The following is a 16,393-nucleotide window of genomic DNA, read 5'->3' as shown; positions in this document are numbered from 1 at the left end:
GACAGGTCGACTACCAACCCCTCCAGCACTCACATACGTGCCACGGCTACAGTGCGACTCACACCCGTGGCAGGCGCTGCCCAGCCCGGCAGTGACAGGTGTAACGTGACACACCTGCAACAGCCCCATGTCCAGTCCCTGGCGCCCATGAAGCCCAGCTGAGGTGACAGGCAGAGATGCCACTCGGGGGGGGGGGGGGGGGGGGGGAAGAGTTGATAAGAAACCAACGCCTACAGCGTCTGCAGGGCCAGAGCATGCAAAGCTCCTGAGCAAACCGTCCTCCAGGTAGGGGGGAACTGCCATTCCCAGCAGCAACAGACCCGCAACAGACCCGTGACAGGTATAACACACACTTGCAATAGGCCCGCAACACACCTGATAAGGTAGGTGAAGCACCTGCGACAGGTGCTGCCATTCCCAGCAGTAACACACCTGTGACGGGTACTGTCACCCCCTGCAGGGACAGGCAGAACAGGCGCTGGCAACCCCAGCAGCAACAGACCCGTGACAGGTATAACACACACCTGATAAGGTAGGTGAAGCACCCGCGACAGGTGCTGCCAACCCCAGCAGTAACACACCTGACAGGTAAGCCGTCACCCCCAGTACTAAAGCACCTAGGACAGGTACAGTATGACACACCCGTGACAAAACAGTCTGATACGGCCGCAAAGGGTGCAGTGCCGAGCCCCGGCAGTCACCGCACCTGCGGCAGGTGACGTCGAGTCTCGGCGCCTGCTGCCGAGTTAGCACTCAATACCTGTGCCCCCGTACCCACGGCTATCGGTGAGTTAAGTCGTGGAAAGGAAGAGCAGAGCTTTGAAGGGAAGAGCAAACATTGACAGCGGGAACCCGGCCAGACCCTTCAGCTTCTCCCCGCAACCGTTCCCCAAAAAACCGGATTTTCCAGAACCTGGGAGCGCAGGGCCAGGCCAACCACCCCGTGCACGTCCGCGTCCCTCTTATAAACACGCGGCGGCGGCGAGCGCACTCGCTCCGATCGCCGAGGCCTGGGGGGGGGGGGTTTCACGTCGATCCCGCAGTAATCCCCCCCCTCCCCCTCTGTCAGGGGAGGTGCGCGCAGGCAAGGTCCCCCTCTTTACCTCGCTGAACACCGCAGGTTCTCAGCGGCTCTGCACGGGTCGGGAAGGCGTTCAGCGCCAGCCGCCGGGCCAGATGCACAGCAGCCCGCTCCGTCCCTGGCACCGGGATCCATAAACCCGAACGACAGCACAACCGCCAGCGCTGGGGCGGAGGAGCGAGCCGGGCCCGTTAAACCCATGCAGCAGCACCGAGGATATTCACAGCGTGGCAGGAGAGGGCCGGGGGGTTCCAGTCCCCAACCTCTGCCCCCCCCCCCCCCCCCCCCCTTGTTTCAGGATCCAGCAAAACAGGTTTCAGTCCCCGGCCGAGCGAGGGGCAGCTTCCCCCCCCCCACACACAGAGGCACTTGGGGGCCACTTCCGGTGGGCAACTCTCCATGCACCGAGCAGATGGCGGTGAGGAGCCGCCGTCGGCAAACGTTCCCTCCCCACCCATCACGCAGAGAAGGCAGGGGGCAGGAGGGCTGGTGCGCCAAGCCCAGGAGGTAATGAGAGGACTGAAGCACCTTCTCTCCCCCTCCACACAGGCAATTGGGGGCCACTCCCGGTGGCAACTCTCCATGCACCGGAGCAGATGGTGGCGAGGAGCCGCCGTCGGCAAACGTTCCCTCCCCACCCATCACGCAGAGAAGGCAGGGGGCAGGAGGGCTGGTGCGCCAAGCCCAGGAGGTAACGAGAGGACCGAGGCACCTTCTCTCTCCCCCCCCCCCCCCCCCCCCACACAGGCACTTGGGGGCCACTCCCGGTGGCAACTCTCCATGCACCGGAGCAGATGGCGGCGAGGAGCCGCCGTCGGCAAACGTTCCCTCCCCACCCATCACGCAGAGAAGGGAAGGCAGGGGCAGGAGGGCTGGTGCGCCAAGCCCAGGAGGTAGCGCGAGGACCGCGGCACCTTCTCTCCCACCGACCCCCCCAGCTAGCCGCCAGGGGCCGTGGCCCTCCTCAGCGCGCCATCGAGCAGAGGGGGGCGGCCTCAGCCCCGGCTCCTGAGGACCGGCGGCCGATGCCTCCCCTGATCCCTTGGCAGAAAAGGTGCATTAATGGCGCTTCCCACCCCCTCCCCGAGCTGCCGGGGAAGCGCAGGCTGCAGGAGAAACCTCTTCCGGTCACCGGCTGCATCCCCTGCAGATCCCACAGGCAGGACCCCCCCCCCCCCCCCCTCCCAAGCAGAAATCCACACCCCCCCCCCCTTTCCCCATCCAAGAAAGCAGCGCAGAAAGAGGCTTGAGAGCGAAAGCAGCGCAGCCGCCAAGGGAGTTTTCAAAATCTTTATTCACTTCACACCTGTAAATTCGAAGCACTGCAGCTCCAGAGCTTTACATCAGGGGGGGGGAAAACGTCAATAGCGCCAGTGCAAGATTCACTCTTAAACTACAGGAGGAGGCGGCGGCTCTCTCGCTAAAATACGCTCTCCCCCCTCCCCACCACAGCCAAACCCCCCACCCAGAAGCCAAGCACAGATCCGGCAAACCCAACTCCGTGCAAACATCCAGGACCCTCCCCCCCCCCCTCCTCCCGCAGAGCACCAGCACCGTCCCGGGACCGGCTCCAAAATCTCCCGCCACACCCTGGGCAGGACCTCTGTGGATGCTGGGCACCCCCCCCCGCCCCCCTCGAGAGCGGCCGGGGGAGGAGTAAACAAGGAGAACCAGGGAGGGGCGGGACGGGGACAGGGGGGGGGGGACGACACTGCAAGCAGTAATACTGGTACCGGGAGTGGGGGGGGGGGGGGGGGGAGCGAGCGGGACGCCACCCGCAGGAGTCTGTGCCGGGGGGGGGGGGCATGCGAGAGGAGCCAGGGAGGAAGGACCCCGGGCCGAGGCAGGGTCTCGAGCATATTCCTGCAGCCACCGTCCGGCCGGGGAGGGGGGGGTTCAGTAACGGGAAAGCTTTTCCCTTCTTTTTCCCCAGCAGGAAAGGGGGGGGGGGGCCCAGGGCAGTGAGGAGTTTTCTGCCAACCAGCAGCACCCGCTCTGACCAGAGAAGGGGGGGAAGGAGCTGCTCAGCCTTACAGGGAGCATTTCCTCCCCGAGCTGGCGTCAAGACTGGTGGGGGGGGGGGGGAGGGAGAGGCAGGGAGACATCACGTCAAAGACCAGAATCAGCGATAGAACGGGGGGGGGCTGGCTGCATCCATATCCTCCTCTTATGTTAGCTAAAATTACAGCCCCCCCCCCCCCCCCCCCAAACAAAGGCTACAGCTGCACCTTCCTCAGCACCTAAGGGAGGGGCCTGGATCTCTCACACACCCCCCCCCCCCATCACTCAGACTATTAGGATCAGTGGAGGAAGGGAGGGGGGTCAGTGCAGGAGCTGCTCGGTGTCTCCCCCCCCCCCCCCCCGGCACGCTGCGGGCAGGGAGAGAGGAAGGGTGGGGGGGGGGGGGGGGCATGGGCCCGAGGTGACGTGCAGCCGAGTTCAGGGGGAGGGGAGGGGGGCACCACCGCCACCCCCACCCTCACGCCTCGTGTTTCCGCTTCTTAAATAAACATGAATAGAGCTATATTTATATATTTTATATAAAACTCTTATTCCCCCAGCCCCACCCCTCCTCCCGTTATTCCTCGTCAAAGTTCTGGCTTAGGAGAAAGTTTGCCGCCAGATTCTCATTCTTCTCGCAGGCGAAATAGGCCTGGATGACCAAGCCCTCCGGGAACCCCAGCGCCTTTAGCTGAAAGGAGAAAGAGAAACCACGCACGGGGTTACTTTAAAAAAAACCAAAAAAAAACCCCACAAACACAGACTCTCACACACAGACACTCACACACTCACTCTCTCACACACAGACACTCACACACAGACACTCACACACAGACACTCACACACAGACTCTCACACTCTCTCACACACTCTCTCACACACTCTCTCACACACTCTCTCACACACTCTCTCACACACTCTCTCACACGTTCCTGCAGCCGGCCGACGAGGGCCCGCACTGCTGAGCCTTCCCACCAGCCCCCCCCGGGCGCCTCACCCTCTCTATGGCTTCCTTCTCCTGCGGCGTCACCTGGATGTAGTTCATCTGCGGAGACTCCTCCCCGATGGCCCCCAGGTCCCCCTCCACGTCGGCACCGTCGCCCAGCTCCCCCACCGGCTCGTTCAACATCTGGATGAACTGCTCCTGATGCTGGCTGATTTGCTAGAGGTCACGTGGAGGATGGGAGAGTTAGAGACAGACGGGCAACGGGCAGATAAAAACAGAGAGAGACCACACCCCACTTCCAGAGAAAAGTAAAAAATAAAAAACGGACGTTTACAGGTCATTTCTGCCGCCGCCGCCACCACCACCCCTCCCCCCCCATACATGGGGAACACAAGGCCATGGGGGCAGCCTGGGTGCTCCCAGGCGAGAGAGACAGAGAGACGCCGCTCCACTCTCGCCAAGAACTGGACAGGATTGCGACTTCGTCCCCCATACCTGCAGTAGCTGAGGGTTCTCCTGACCCAGTTGCTGTAGCAGCGCCGGCAGCAGCGCCGGGTTCTGCTGGATCACCTGCCGCATGTTCTGAAACTGAGGCTGCCCCTGCAGGAACTCCAGGGGGTTCCCACCTACGAGAGAAAAGGGGGTGGAGGGAAAAAAAGACTGGCGAGTTGTCAGAAAAAGTCACTCCCCCCCAGCCTGGCACCGGCGAAGATTTCTTGCCCCTTTTCTCAGCGAGCCGAGGATATCCTCCCGTCCCCGGACGCACCGTTATCTCAAGAGCTCATGCTCAGTGAGCAGAACACGTCCCTGCCATCTCGGGATTATCCCCCCACCCACCCACGGGTAAAAAAAACAAACAAACAAAGAGGAAACTCGCCTTCAGAAACCTGAGGCTCCGCCGGGAGACTCTCCTCCGCCGGGGCGCTCTGAGGTTCAGGACTGCCAGGGATGCCCTGAGGAGCGACAACGTCAGAGGCCACCATCAGTAAAGGCTGAGCGGCGAGGAAGGGCAGAGCAGCGGCAGCAGGAAAGGAGCGTGCAGTTTGCCCAGCAAGCTTTATACAGGTAATATCTGCTGTGCGGGATACCCCCCATCTCTCTCTCAAGGGTAGCGTCTCCTGTATCCCCCCCCAAGCCTTATGATAAGGGCGCTAACGTTTACAATCAAAGCCATAAGCAATTACCGCTAGCAACATTTTTTTTTTTACTGGGCGAGGAAGCCTTCTCCACCTTGCTTGGGGAAGCTCAGCTGCAGCTCGGGAGCTCGCGAGAGCAAGAAGCGCGCGGGGATCAGCGCGCGGCGCCTCACCGTCAGCAGGTACTCCACCGCCCGGTGCGGGTTATTAAAGCTCGCCCTCAGCGCCGCCACCACCTTCTGCCGCTCGTACCCCATCGACATGATCTCCGTCACCATCGTCTCGTACTCTGACCCCGTCACTGCCCCGGCGACAGAAAAACAGAGGAAAGGAAGTTTAACTGCACTCAGACAGGGTCAACAAATTAGGGAGGGACAAGGCAGCGGAGAGCTCAGAGCCCACCCTCATCCCCCCTGCCAGCCATGTCCTCCCCCTCAGAATAAAACTAAGGCCATCGCTTTTAATTCCCAAAAGCGGCCAGCAGAGGGCAGCACAGCCTGAACGGGTGCACAGGTCTCAGCTGCATTTACTCCGCTCCAGCGAAATTCATTTTTAGCCAAAGGTAAAAGGTGTTTAAATTCCCCCCCCCCCCCCCCCCCCCCCCCCCCCATCTCCGCCACTCTGAACCAGTTTTCTCTCTCTTATTTACCAAGTTTTACTGGTTTGGGTCCAGCAGAGGAAGCAAATCTCCACCACCCCCGACAGAGCGGCAAGCAAAGCCTTACCTAGTGTGGAAGCCGCGTCCTCTTCCCGGCCAGCACTACCTGAAGGGGGAACAGAGCTGAAAAAATTAAAAGAGAGAAAGAGAGAGTGTACCGACCTTCCTTTCACAGTCGCCGGAGACAAACCCTCCCGCGGGCCACGCATCCGACCTTCAGCCACGCCAGAGGCTGCCCCGACGGCCCCCCCCCCCGGCCTCCCGAGACGCAAGAGGTCGGGAGCCAAGATCCCCGCCGCGCCACCAGAGGGCAGGAGGCACGCGGCTCCTCGCTCAGCCCAGGCTCGCCCGTTTCCCCCGTCCCCAAAAAAAAAAAAAAATCACCCACCCTGCCGGCTTCTCATCTTTCGACTTTCTCTGCATGGAATAAACCAATCATTCGTGCTCGCTGTGTGTATTAACTCTCATCGAGGCCAAGCCTGAACACCGATGTCCTAGCGTGGCCGTAACGAGGCCGATTATTGACCTGAAACAGCACGGCGGCCCAACTTCCCCCCCCCTCAGCCTGTCACAGCGGAAACGTCAAGATCCTGGGGCCAGGGCTAGGGCTTTCAGGAGATCCACCATGGATATGCAATGTCTTCGGGTGCGCGCCTGGTTAAAAATGGTTCTAGTACACAGAGCTTGCCAGCTTCAGGGCATTTACCGTCATCATCTCCAGGTCCAAAGGACCAGAAAAGCGTCCCAGCACCGTGGACCGGGCCCCCCCTCGCTCCGGGCTGGAGGTGCAGCGAGCAGGCCCCGTCACTTACCAGGTGGTGGATTCAGGTGCCGGGGGCGGAGCCTCTTCCGCGGGGCTCTTGGCCATCTCTTCGCCGGGGGCGAGCGGCAGCGAGGGCGCGGCGGTGGCCGCCGCCGGCGGGGGTAACAGCGTGCTGGCGCCGGCAGTCTGGGCGGGCTCCTGAGTGGTGGGAGCGGGCGCTGCCTCTGTGCACACGACTTGAGGGGGTGAGGAGGGTTTAACCTGAGGGGGGGGGGGGGGGGGGGGTGTGGGGAGAGGAAGGAGATTCATGTGAATAAAACAAAAAGCAGTGCCCGGTCCCTTACTCCCATGAGCTGGTTGATACCTACTAACGTGCCGTATGGTGCAGGGGCGGCAGGCTCGCCCTCCTAACCCCCAGGACGTGGGAGAGCAAGAGGACAGCAGCAGGATTAGCCAGCTTTACTCTGGCACACATCTCTGCAGCATCGCATCACAAACATATGCCAGAGCTGGCTTATCTTTCCCAGGGTTATGAGAGATGTAATCTCACTGGGAATGCCACCAGTGCCCATCCACTGCCATGCTCTCAGCTATGCTGGGAAACCTCACTATATATATATATATATACACACACACACACAGACACACTGGCCTTGCGAATTCCTGCCCCCTGCACGCCCACTTCCCAGCCCGACGTTTCACCTTCGTCACCATGACCACCACGAAGTTCTTCTCGTCGATCTTGTAATCCGCGATGGGAACATCATCGCTCAGGATCTTCCCAGCGTAGATCAGCTTCTGGCCGGAGACCGGGAACACATCCCTGCCCTTTTCTGCCTCGATCTTCTCTTTCAGGACGCGCACCTGGAGAGACGGCAGAGGTCAGCGGCGGGATGGGAGTGGCGAGGAGCCACAGGGCCGCCCGCTCACTCTCAGTGCCCAAGGCCTAGGTCGGAGAACCTCATAACCCGGGCTGGCAACCTGGGGGCCTTGTAGCCTCAGGGCTGTTTGCATGCCCCTACAATAATCACAGCTGGTGGATTTGTCCTAGCACATGTCACCTTTAATCCGGTTTCAGTACCATGGTAAGATACAGAAAGTATCCTGCAGACACAATACAGCCTCATACCCCATCTAACCCGTGTTCAGCTGCTATGATGAACCAATGGCAACACGCCAGGTGGCCTTTTTGACAGCATGGAGTGGACTTGCGCCCTGGGCTCTCAACACTTTGTAAGTCAGCTCTAAGCCTCTCTAAGAGGAATACAGATTTATTTATAAAGACCCCGTGACAGCATCACTTTGCACATGAACAGCAGAAAGTCTCAGACAACTGATCTCAAGACCAACAGATTCTTTTCCCTCTCTTTTTGTCAGACAAGAGCGGAAGCACAGGTGCAGCCAGAGGAGGGGGGGGGGGTGGTCTTGTACCCAGCGGCCTAGACCCACAGCCCCCTCTGCTGGCCACCATCCCTGTCTGGACTTCACACGCGCCAGACAAAGCCCCTCCCCCCCCCCCCAGGTCTGCCTAGTTGCCCCCCTCCCACCCCGCCTGTTGGTATCAGTGCAGACCTTCCCGTGCAAAGCTCCGTACCGGACCCCAGGCTTGATCGGTTCCCCGTCCTCACCCACCTAAGTGGTCCCGGTGTGAGCCCCGTCCTCACCCACCTAAGTGGTCCCGGTGTGAGCCCCCTCCCTGAAGCCCACAGGGGCAGGCAGTGGAGGTGGCCCCCCCGGCTGGGAAGCATCCTCCGTGCGAGGCGCCAGCAGCTTGATCGGTGGCGGGCCCACAGCTAAGGGTAATGCAGGGGAGCCCCGGGGTAAACGCCCTCCCCCGCATGCTCGGTCAGCGGGGGGGGGGGGGGGGTGGAGGACTCACCGTCTCCCAGGCCTCCATCTCCACGCGGAAGGTTTGCTGCTGCAGCGTCTTCAGGGTGATCAGCATGGTGCCGGAAGCGGAAGCCACCGAGCCGGAGAAGCTTGTCCCCTTTTCCCGGAAAGAGAGATAGAGAGAGAGAGAGGTTGCACCGAGGCTAACGTGCAACTCACGCCGCCGCCATCTTAGCAGGCCGCCCCGCTGCCGACGTCACTTCCGCCCTGGCAGGAAGCGCGGGGGGTGGGCACGTGACCGGGCTGGAGACGAGCAGGCGGCGGAATTGTCCTCGAGAGGGCTCTGCGTTCTCCCCCCTACTCACGTGACAGGGGAGGTGGAGGCTCCGCCCACCGAGGCGCGTGCGGCGTGCTGGCCGCCCATTGCGGCTAGCGAGCCCTGGGAGGCTTAGCGGCCTAGTGCAAGCCCCACGGGCCACCTGCGTCATTGTAGCGTGGCCACCGCCTTCAGGCAGAGGCACCCAAAACCTGCAGGAGGAGGGGAGGGGGCCCAGCTGTCTTAAGAACATAAATGCCACGCTGGGTCCGAGCCAGGGTCCATCAAGCCCAGCATCCTGTGTCCAACAGAGGCCAAACCAGGCCTTAAGAACCCGGCAAGTACCCAAACACTAAGAAGATCCCATGCCACTGATGCAATTAATAGCAGTGGCCATTCCCTAAGTAAACCTTGAGTACTAAATGTGAATTAAGAACATAAGAAATTGCCATGCTGGGTCAGACCATGGGTCCATCAAGCCCAGCATCCTGTGTCCAACAGAGGCCAAACCAGGCCATAAGAACCTGGCAATTACCCAAATGCAAATGTGGCCCACTTGAGACCAAAGATGCTTGCAGCCGAGCCGCCCCGGAGGACCTGCAGGGAAAAATGGAGGAGTAGCTGCTAGGGCTCTGGCCAGACCAGATAAGAGGGTTCTTCTCTCCTCAGCACTGAGACCAAGGCAGTAGGGGGTGTGCCTTAACCGGGCGCTCCCATCCATTGCCCGTTTTTCCCCCCTAAAGCACCCCTCCACCTCATGCCATGCATTAGATTAGCGAAATGAGCCTGCCGCCTTAGAAAGGAGACACGGGAAATCATACGTCCCTGGCGCCTCCTCAGCCACGGCAGGGCCGAGGAGGGGGCTGTAAGGGCAGGTTAGGAAAAACCGAAGCTCAATAGTGGTAGTGGCATACATAAGAGTCGGGCCACCTGTGACTGCAACTTCAGAATCCTCTCTGAGGTAAGGAACACCTTGCCTAGTTGAGTGTCGAATCTCACCCCCCACATACTGGCTCAGAGCGAGATGACTCTTTGCTAAGTTCACAACCCAGCCTAGTGACCTGACCAGCAATATCCGACTTCACCTAGATAAGCCAGTTTTCTAGATAAAGGAAAGGGGTTCTGGCTCACCCTTACCAGTGCAGCTGCCACACTACCATTACCTTCCTGAAAATCCATGGCACCATCACTAACCCAAAAGGCAGGGCCCCAAAACTGGAAATCATGCCCCAGCACCATGAAGCGAAATCTCTGATGCTCCGCGTACATGGGGACATGTAGGCAGGCCTCCGTTAAATCCAACGAGGCGAGAGACTCTCCCCGACTCACCGCCACTATCACCGTTCACAAAGTCTCCAGCCAAAAGTGTGGAGCCCGCAGCGCCACATTCTCTCTGCAGGTCGAGAATAGGCCAAAAGGTCCTTCCTCCTTGGGAGCCATGAAGTAAATCGAGTACTTCTCTCAACCCTGCTCTTTTCCCAGAACGATTGCACCTAACCTCCGAAGCAATGTATCCAGGACCACCTCTCTCGCTTGCTGCAGGATGTGCAGTGAGACTCTGTGACGGGGACAAGAAAACTCTAAAGCACAGCCAGCTCGTCACCCCGTGGTCTGAGGTGATCCTGGGTCCATTCTCCATACAATCCCAGCAGGCATCCCCCAACTGCTTCCTCAAGAGTGGACTAATTTGGCTTTATTGCAAGGATTTACTTGACTGGAACTATCGCTGCAATGTCACAGAACTCTTGTTGGGACAAACCCCTCACATCCCAGAAAGGTCTTCCTGCCGCTTACCTTCTGGCAGCTTGTTTCCCTTAGACTCCCGCCACTGCTTCATTAATTGTACCCTGTTCTCGCCACCTAGCAGCATTTTTTTTTTTGGCTAGATTGCAGGTTTGCATTTCTGCTATCTGCTGGAGACAGAAATACTGACGGACTGTAGTTGGCACTTTCAGTTAAGGGTCTGGGCTACTATGAATAATTAAGAGTATTTGTGCCTTAAGTATTCCTTCTGTTGTCTCTGATCAAATAAAATAATAATGTATTGAATAGTGATTAACTTCTTGTGCCACATTTGTACTTTCAATTAAGTAACAGTGCCTTGAAAGCTTTTTAGGTGTCTGCCTTCATCCACTGGTTGGGATTCAAAACACACTTGTCTGGACTGATCGGGGATATGAATAGGAATGGGTAATAGACTCAGCTACATGAATTTACAGGTGATGAACACTATTAGCTAGCACTCAATTGGTCATGCATTAATTCCATTATTGCATTAGTGTGTCCAAAACACACATCCACTAGCCTTAACCAGTGCACAGGCCCGAGTGCCTGATACTGCATCTGCCTGATAGGGTGCAGAGGTTTCAGTACACAATAGCATCTGCTGGAGGAAGGAGAGAAGCACGTGTGAAATGCCTGCCCTAACTAATGCAGATCCGATAGCACCCATCACATTTAAATTACATGCAAACAAAGGCTAAGGGCAGAAAATTTACTACAGCTCTTGAGCTAAAATTTGTTTGCAGTCATGGCTCATGAGAAACAAAGCATTTGGGCTTCTTTGTTGCGATAAAGGTGGCCCTTGTAGGGGAGGGGTTTTTAGAGAGATTAGGATAAGATTTAGTTATTGAGTTAGAACAAGAACTAAAAAAAAAAATAGAGAGGGAGTTGTGGCAGAGCATGATAATTGGGTAAAAGACATCTTAAAAAGGAATCCACAATCTTTTGAAACAGAGATAAAGTTCTGAAAGTCTTCCGCCTGAAGAAATAGTCACCAAAAAAAAAAAAATTAACCTTCAGGGTTAAATCCTTTACAGACACCTTCCTCAGTGGTCCAAACAATACCACCCATCCCCCTCAGAACCAAATTCAGAATACAGGAAGAACACAGCTTCCACACAGGTCACAAATGCTTCTCTCCTCCAAAAAAAAAGTGAACCCCATCCAGATGCAAAGACTCCCTGCACCTTTTCCCCCTCAGACTGCCTGAAGCCAGCACTTGCACCCAGTGCATTCAAGACTCTTTAACCAGATGTGGGATACCGAAGCCCAGGTAGGCCACACACCCTGACATAGGCCAAGGATGTGGACGGTCTTCTGGCCTGCAATAACGTAGCAGTATGTCCCTCAGGATAACCCTTCCATCTCAAGCCAAGCCAGGAGAAACTATCTGCCTCATCTGAAAATACTGGACCCTGACAAAAAACAGTCCTGGAAGGTGACCATAACAGACTGTCCACTGCCAAATTTATAAAGTCCATTAGTCACGGACAAGGCGACTACAGCACCACTAGAATCACCATGCCCGAGTGCCTCTCTATTTTTAGTAACAACTTGCCCTCCAGTGGTAACGGAGGAAACCCAGAAGGATCCCCCCCCATGGATGCACTGATTCTAGCGTGGCAATACCATCTCTGCTAGTGTTCTTGCCCCTGCATCTACAAAATTGGGGCACCTCGGCATTGTCTTAACACCATCAAATCCATATGGGGAGATCCCCACTTGGTCTGATTGAGAAGCATTGCCTCCTCTAACAGTTTTCAAGTCTCCAGCTTTCACCTGAGGGAGTCTTCCTGCACTTTGTCCACGCCACCTATATAAGATGCCAACTAGCATCACCCTGGTGCTGCTCTTCCCAGTGAACCAACACCTGAGCCTCTTCAGCAACCATTTGACTCCTGGTCCCATCCCTGCCAGTTGATACAAGCCACGGTCATTGCAGAGTCCAACAGAACTTGCCCCACCCTGCCTTATAACCATGGCAGAAAGGAATGTAACACTAATCTCGTCGCTAACCAATTGCTGGACCACAATACCTCCTCAGTCAACCACAGGCCCAGCACCAACTGCCCCTGACAATACATCCCAACCAGATACGTTAACATCCGAGGTCACTATTATCCAGCACAGGACTTCTAAGTCTTTCTCTCGTTCCAGATTGGCCCAATCAAGCCACGACAGACTGGACCTGGACCCCCCCCCCTGTGCGGAAGAGGAATCTGAAACTCCTCCAATAACAGGTTCCAACAGGAAAGGAGTGCCCTCTGCAGGGGCTGCATATGAGCACAAGGACCCCAGCAAATAATCACAAACTCTGCCACAAGAGGCGGCAAACCCCAACTCTGCAGTTTCACCACCTTATGAAACATCTTGCAATGCGGGTGTGGAAACGAGCTTTCGGTATGCCAGGGTCTGGGACGGCATCAAGTGACTTTGCTAGGTTCAACATCCATCCCAGAGACCTCAACCTCTCCATGACTTTCTGTAGCGCCTGCTGTCAGATCCGCTGACTTTGCTTGGATGAGCCAGTTGTGTCTAGATACGGGTACACCAGCACCCTTTCTCTGCTGAGTGCTGCTGCCACCACAACCATTACACTTGGGTGAACCTGCGTGGAGCCATCGCTAGTTTGAAAGGAAGGGCATGAAACTGAAAATGATCTCCCAAAACCATTAACTTCAGAAACTTCTGGTGCTCTGGCCTGATTGGAGTATGCAGATATGCTTCTGTGACATCTAAGGATGCTAGGAACTCTCCTTTGCAAACCACTGCTATGATGGAATGCAGTTTCCATTTGAAACATTGGTACCTTGAGGGCTGCTTTCCAGCTATTTGAAGTCTGAAAGTTTCCTCCTTTTTTGGCACCACAAAATATTTGGACTATCTTCCCTTTCTCTGTTCCTCTCTGTTCCTATAGCTCCAGGTTCTACAAAGTCCACCGTTTGGCAAACTGCTACCTGCTTGGCCGAGAGCGCACAAGGGGAGACGATGTAGGGCTCTAGCACCGGTCGAACAAATTCTAACGCATGGCCATCTCCTACCACTTCTAGAACCCATTGGTCCATTGTGTCTACTTCTTAAAAGAGGGCTAACCACCCTTGAACAGCTGTAACAGAAGAGTGGATTGGTCTCATTTCATTATGAAGAATTCTCTCCCTTGGAGCCCCTGGCCTGAGTTTCCAGGTAGCCTTTTGCTCACCCTGAAAGGACTGGATCCTGCCTGACCCTTGTCTCCAAGATGAAGGGCCTTTGTTCTGTCGAATTCTATTGTCCTTAAAACGCAACAGAACTGGAAAAGATCTTTCCCCACGTCGGTTTGTCTTTTGGTAACTTGTGCACTTTTGACTCGCCCAGATGTTTTACCAGCTGCTCCAGATCCTCCCCGAACAAGAACTTGCCCTTAAACGGCAGGGCTCCTAAATGTAGATAGTCCAAACATCTGCAGACCTGTTTCTTAACCAAACAGCTGGCTGGCAAAATTGACATTATGATTCTGGAAGACTTTCTAATCAAGTCATACAATGCGTCTGCCACATAGGCCACTGCAGCTTCCAAGCACTCAGCCTGCTTAGTGGAGGACGCACGGTAGATTGCGTTAGTCTGCTTGCAGGCAAAGGAAACATGCTCTCTGCATAAAACTGTTGCACATAGCTGCCCGGATGCCCAGAGACCTCAAATATTAGAGGTGAAGTTCCAATTTTCAGACCTGCACTTTTCAATGCTGTGGACTCTGCTACTGGAATGGTTGTCTTCTCAGTCACCGCCTTTGAAGCATTAAAAGCTCGACCGTTCCCTCTGGTAACAGATGCAATTTTGCCATCGCTTTTCTGTCCTTCAGACCGGTCTCTGGAGTGTACCATACTCTGACAATTTCTTCACCGACTTGTGGAAAGGCCTTCGCTGGACCTGTCAACCAGTCCATGACAAGGTCTAATCCTTCCTTTGACAATTTGATGCCCAGCACTTTAAGCACATGGGGAATTAAGGGTCACAATTTATGCTTTCAATGAATTGTGGACCACCTTAGAGTCATCTCCCCTCAGCCACTGGCACCTTCTCTGGATCAGACACCTCCGGAGCAGTCTCTGCTCCTGAGGAATCCGCTGCCAGACCCTCTGAACCCTCGGCGTCTTCCATCCCCCCCTCCATGGGACTGCACAGCTGCCAAGCCAAGAAAGGAAAATAGGTTTTCATCTGCTAATTTTCATTCCTGGAATACCACAGATCAGGCCAGACAAATGGGTTTTGCATCCCTACCAGTAGATGAAAAACCAAAGACACCACTACATAATTGAGTGCCCCTCAGTCCTCAGTACTGAGCCCAATCCAAGATGAATAACCAGTTACAAAAATTAAACTCCCCCTTCTAAAATGAGAAGGAACCAGGTTGGACTCCCGATCTTGAATCATTACATCCAACAAGAAACTTGAAAACCTTCAACCAAATAAGGTGAACCACATAGCTGCACTATTTACAATTAGATAACATCCGGGTCTTTCAAAGGGAAGGGGATGGGATGATCTGCGATATTCCAGGAATGGAAGTTAGCAGGTAAGAACCAATTTTCCTTTCCTGATCATACCCCAGTCCAGACAAGTGAGATGTACCCAAGCTCCTTCTACAGTGGGTGGGCACCCAAAAGACCAGAACGTAACACCCTTTCTCAAAGGAAGCCTCCCAGGTCCACACATCCAATCGGTAAAGCTTGATGTGAAGAGAAGATCATGTCACTGCCCAAGAGCCTCAGGCAACCTCCAGACTCCTTTGAAGCCCAGCGCTTCCTAGGCAAAGGCCTTGGTCCCAGCTCCCTTCCTGGCCAAACAGGCCATATGCATGGAAAGGATGAAATCTGGAGAAAGTTTCCAGATCTGAAGGGGGGTCCAGCTCTGCGTCATCCCGGGTCTGCTCCCCCACCCTGCCACTGGCAGGGTCTTGTTCTGCAGGAAAAAAGCATGGGAGAGGAGTCCTGAGGCCCTGAAACAGCAGCCTGGCTCCCAGCACATGTGCACAAAATGGTTGCCGGTTCCTCAGCTCTCCCCAGGGCCTGCAAAGCCTGACCCACCGAATTCAGCTTTCTGCCATCCTCCTGGGGCGCCCATCCTTCCGGAGGCACATTATCCACAAAGCACGGCCGAACGGCGGTGAGCATCTTGAGCCGCAGCCCTGGCAAACCTTCCCACGCAGCGCAGGAGATGGAATGCCAACAAAAGTGGCTTAAAAATAAACCCGGCCTGCAAGCAGTGCAGGAGGCGCTGACTGACAGAGGTGATCCGACAGGCGAAAATTAGTGATCTCCAAGTAACGCATCTCCAAGTGCCCACCTGACATCCAAACGCTTCAATTCACATGCATGTGGAGAATTCTGATCCAAATCCGGGAACGCAGGCAACTCAACGGACTGGTTCACGTGAAAAGCCAATACAACCTCAGGCAGAAAGGACGGCATGGTTCCAAGAGAAACGCAAAAATCAGAAAACCTAAGAAAAGGTTCGTGACAAGATAGGGCCTGAATTTCCGAAATTCTCCGAGCCGAGCAGATAGCTACCAAAAACACCGTTTTGAGCGTTAAGGTCCTTCAGAGTGATGCAACGGGTTCACACAACGTCCTACACAACGTCCTACACAACGTCCTACACAACGTCCTACACAACGTCCTACACAACGTCCTACACAACGTCCTACGGACCAAATTCAAACTCCAGGATGGACAAAGCTCGACATGGTGAATGCAAATGCTTAGCACCCCGGAGGAAACGAACCACATCCAGATGAGCCGCTCTGGACGCACCATCCACCTTTCCAAACACCGCCACTTGAACCCAGAGAGAACTGAAAGCTAGCCCTTTTGCCAAACCCTCTTGCAAGAAGGCTAGAGTGTG

At 55.8% G+C, this 16,393-nt stretch overlaps 1 protein-coding gene across 1 annotated transcript; it reads right to left on the bottom strand.

Annotated features, from left to right (window-relative positions):
* Window positions 1-2,356: 2,356 nt before the first annotated feature.
* Window positions 2,357-8,706, bottom strand: LOC115080943 (UV excision repair protein RAD23 homolog A-like). Its single transcript, XM_029585418.1, has 9 exons — window positions 8,465-8,706; window positions 7,288-7,449; window positions 6,635-6,846; window positions 5,890-5,945; window positions 5,338-5,465; window positions 4,906-4,981; window positions 4,524-4,654; window positions 4,080-4,244; window positions 2,357-3,773 (listed from the first exon to the last, which is right to left on the bottom strand). Exons 1-9 carry the CDS (start codon window positions 8,528-8,530, stop codon window positions 3,660-3,662), a joined length of 1,110 nt encoding a protein of 369 aa, XP_029441278.1. The 5' UTR covers window positions 8,531-8,706; the 3' UTR covers window positions 2,357-3,659.
* Window positions 8,707-16,393: the final 7,687 nt, after the last annotated feature.

The sequence above is a fragment of the Rhinatrema bivittatum genome, chromosome 19 (assembly GCF_901001135.1).
Source record: "Rhinatrema bivittatum chromosome 19, aRhiBiv1.1, whole genome shotgun sequence".
NCBI classification, from domain to species: domain Eukaryota; kingdom Metazoa; phylum Chordata; class Amphibia; order Gymnophiona; family Rhinatrematidae; genus Rhinatrema; species Rhinatrema bivittatum.
This window is presented reverse-complemented; position numbering and strand designations above follow the sequence as displayed.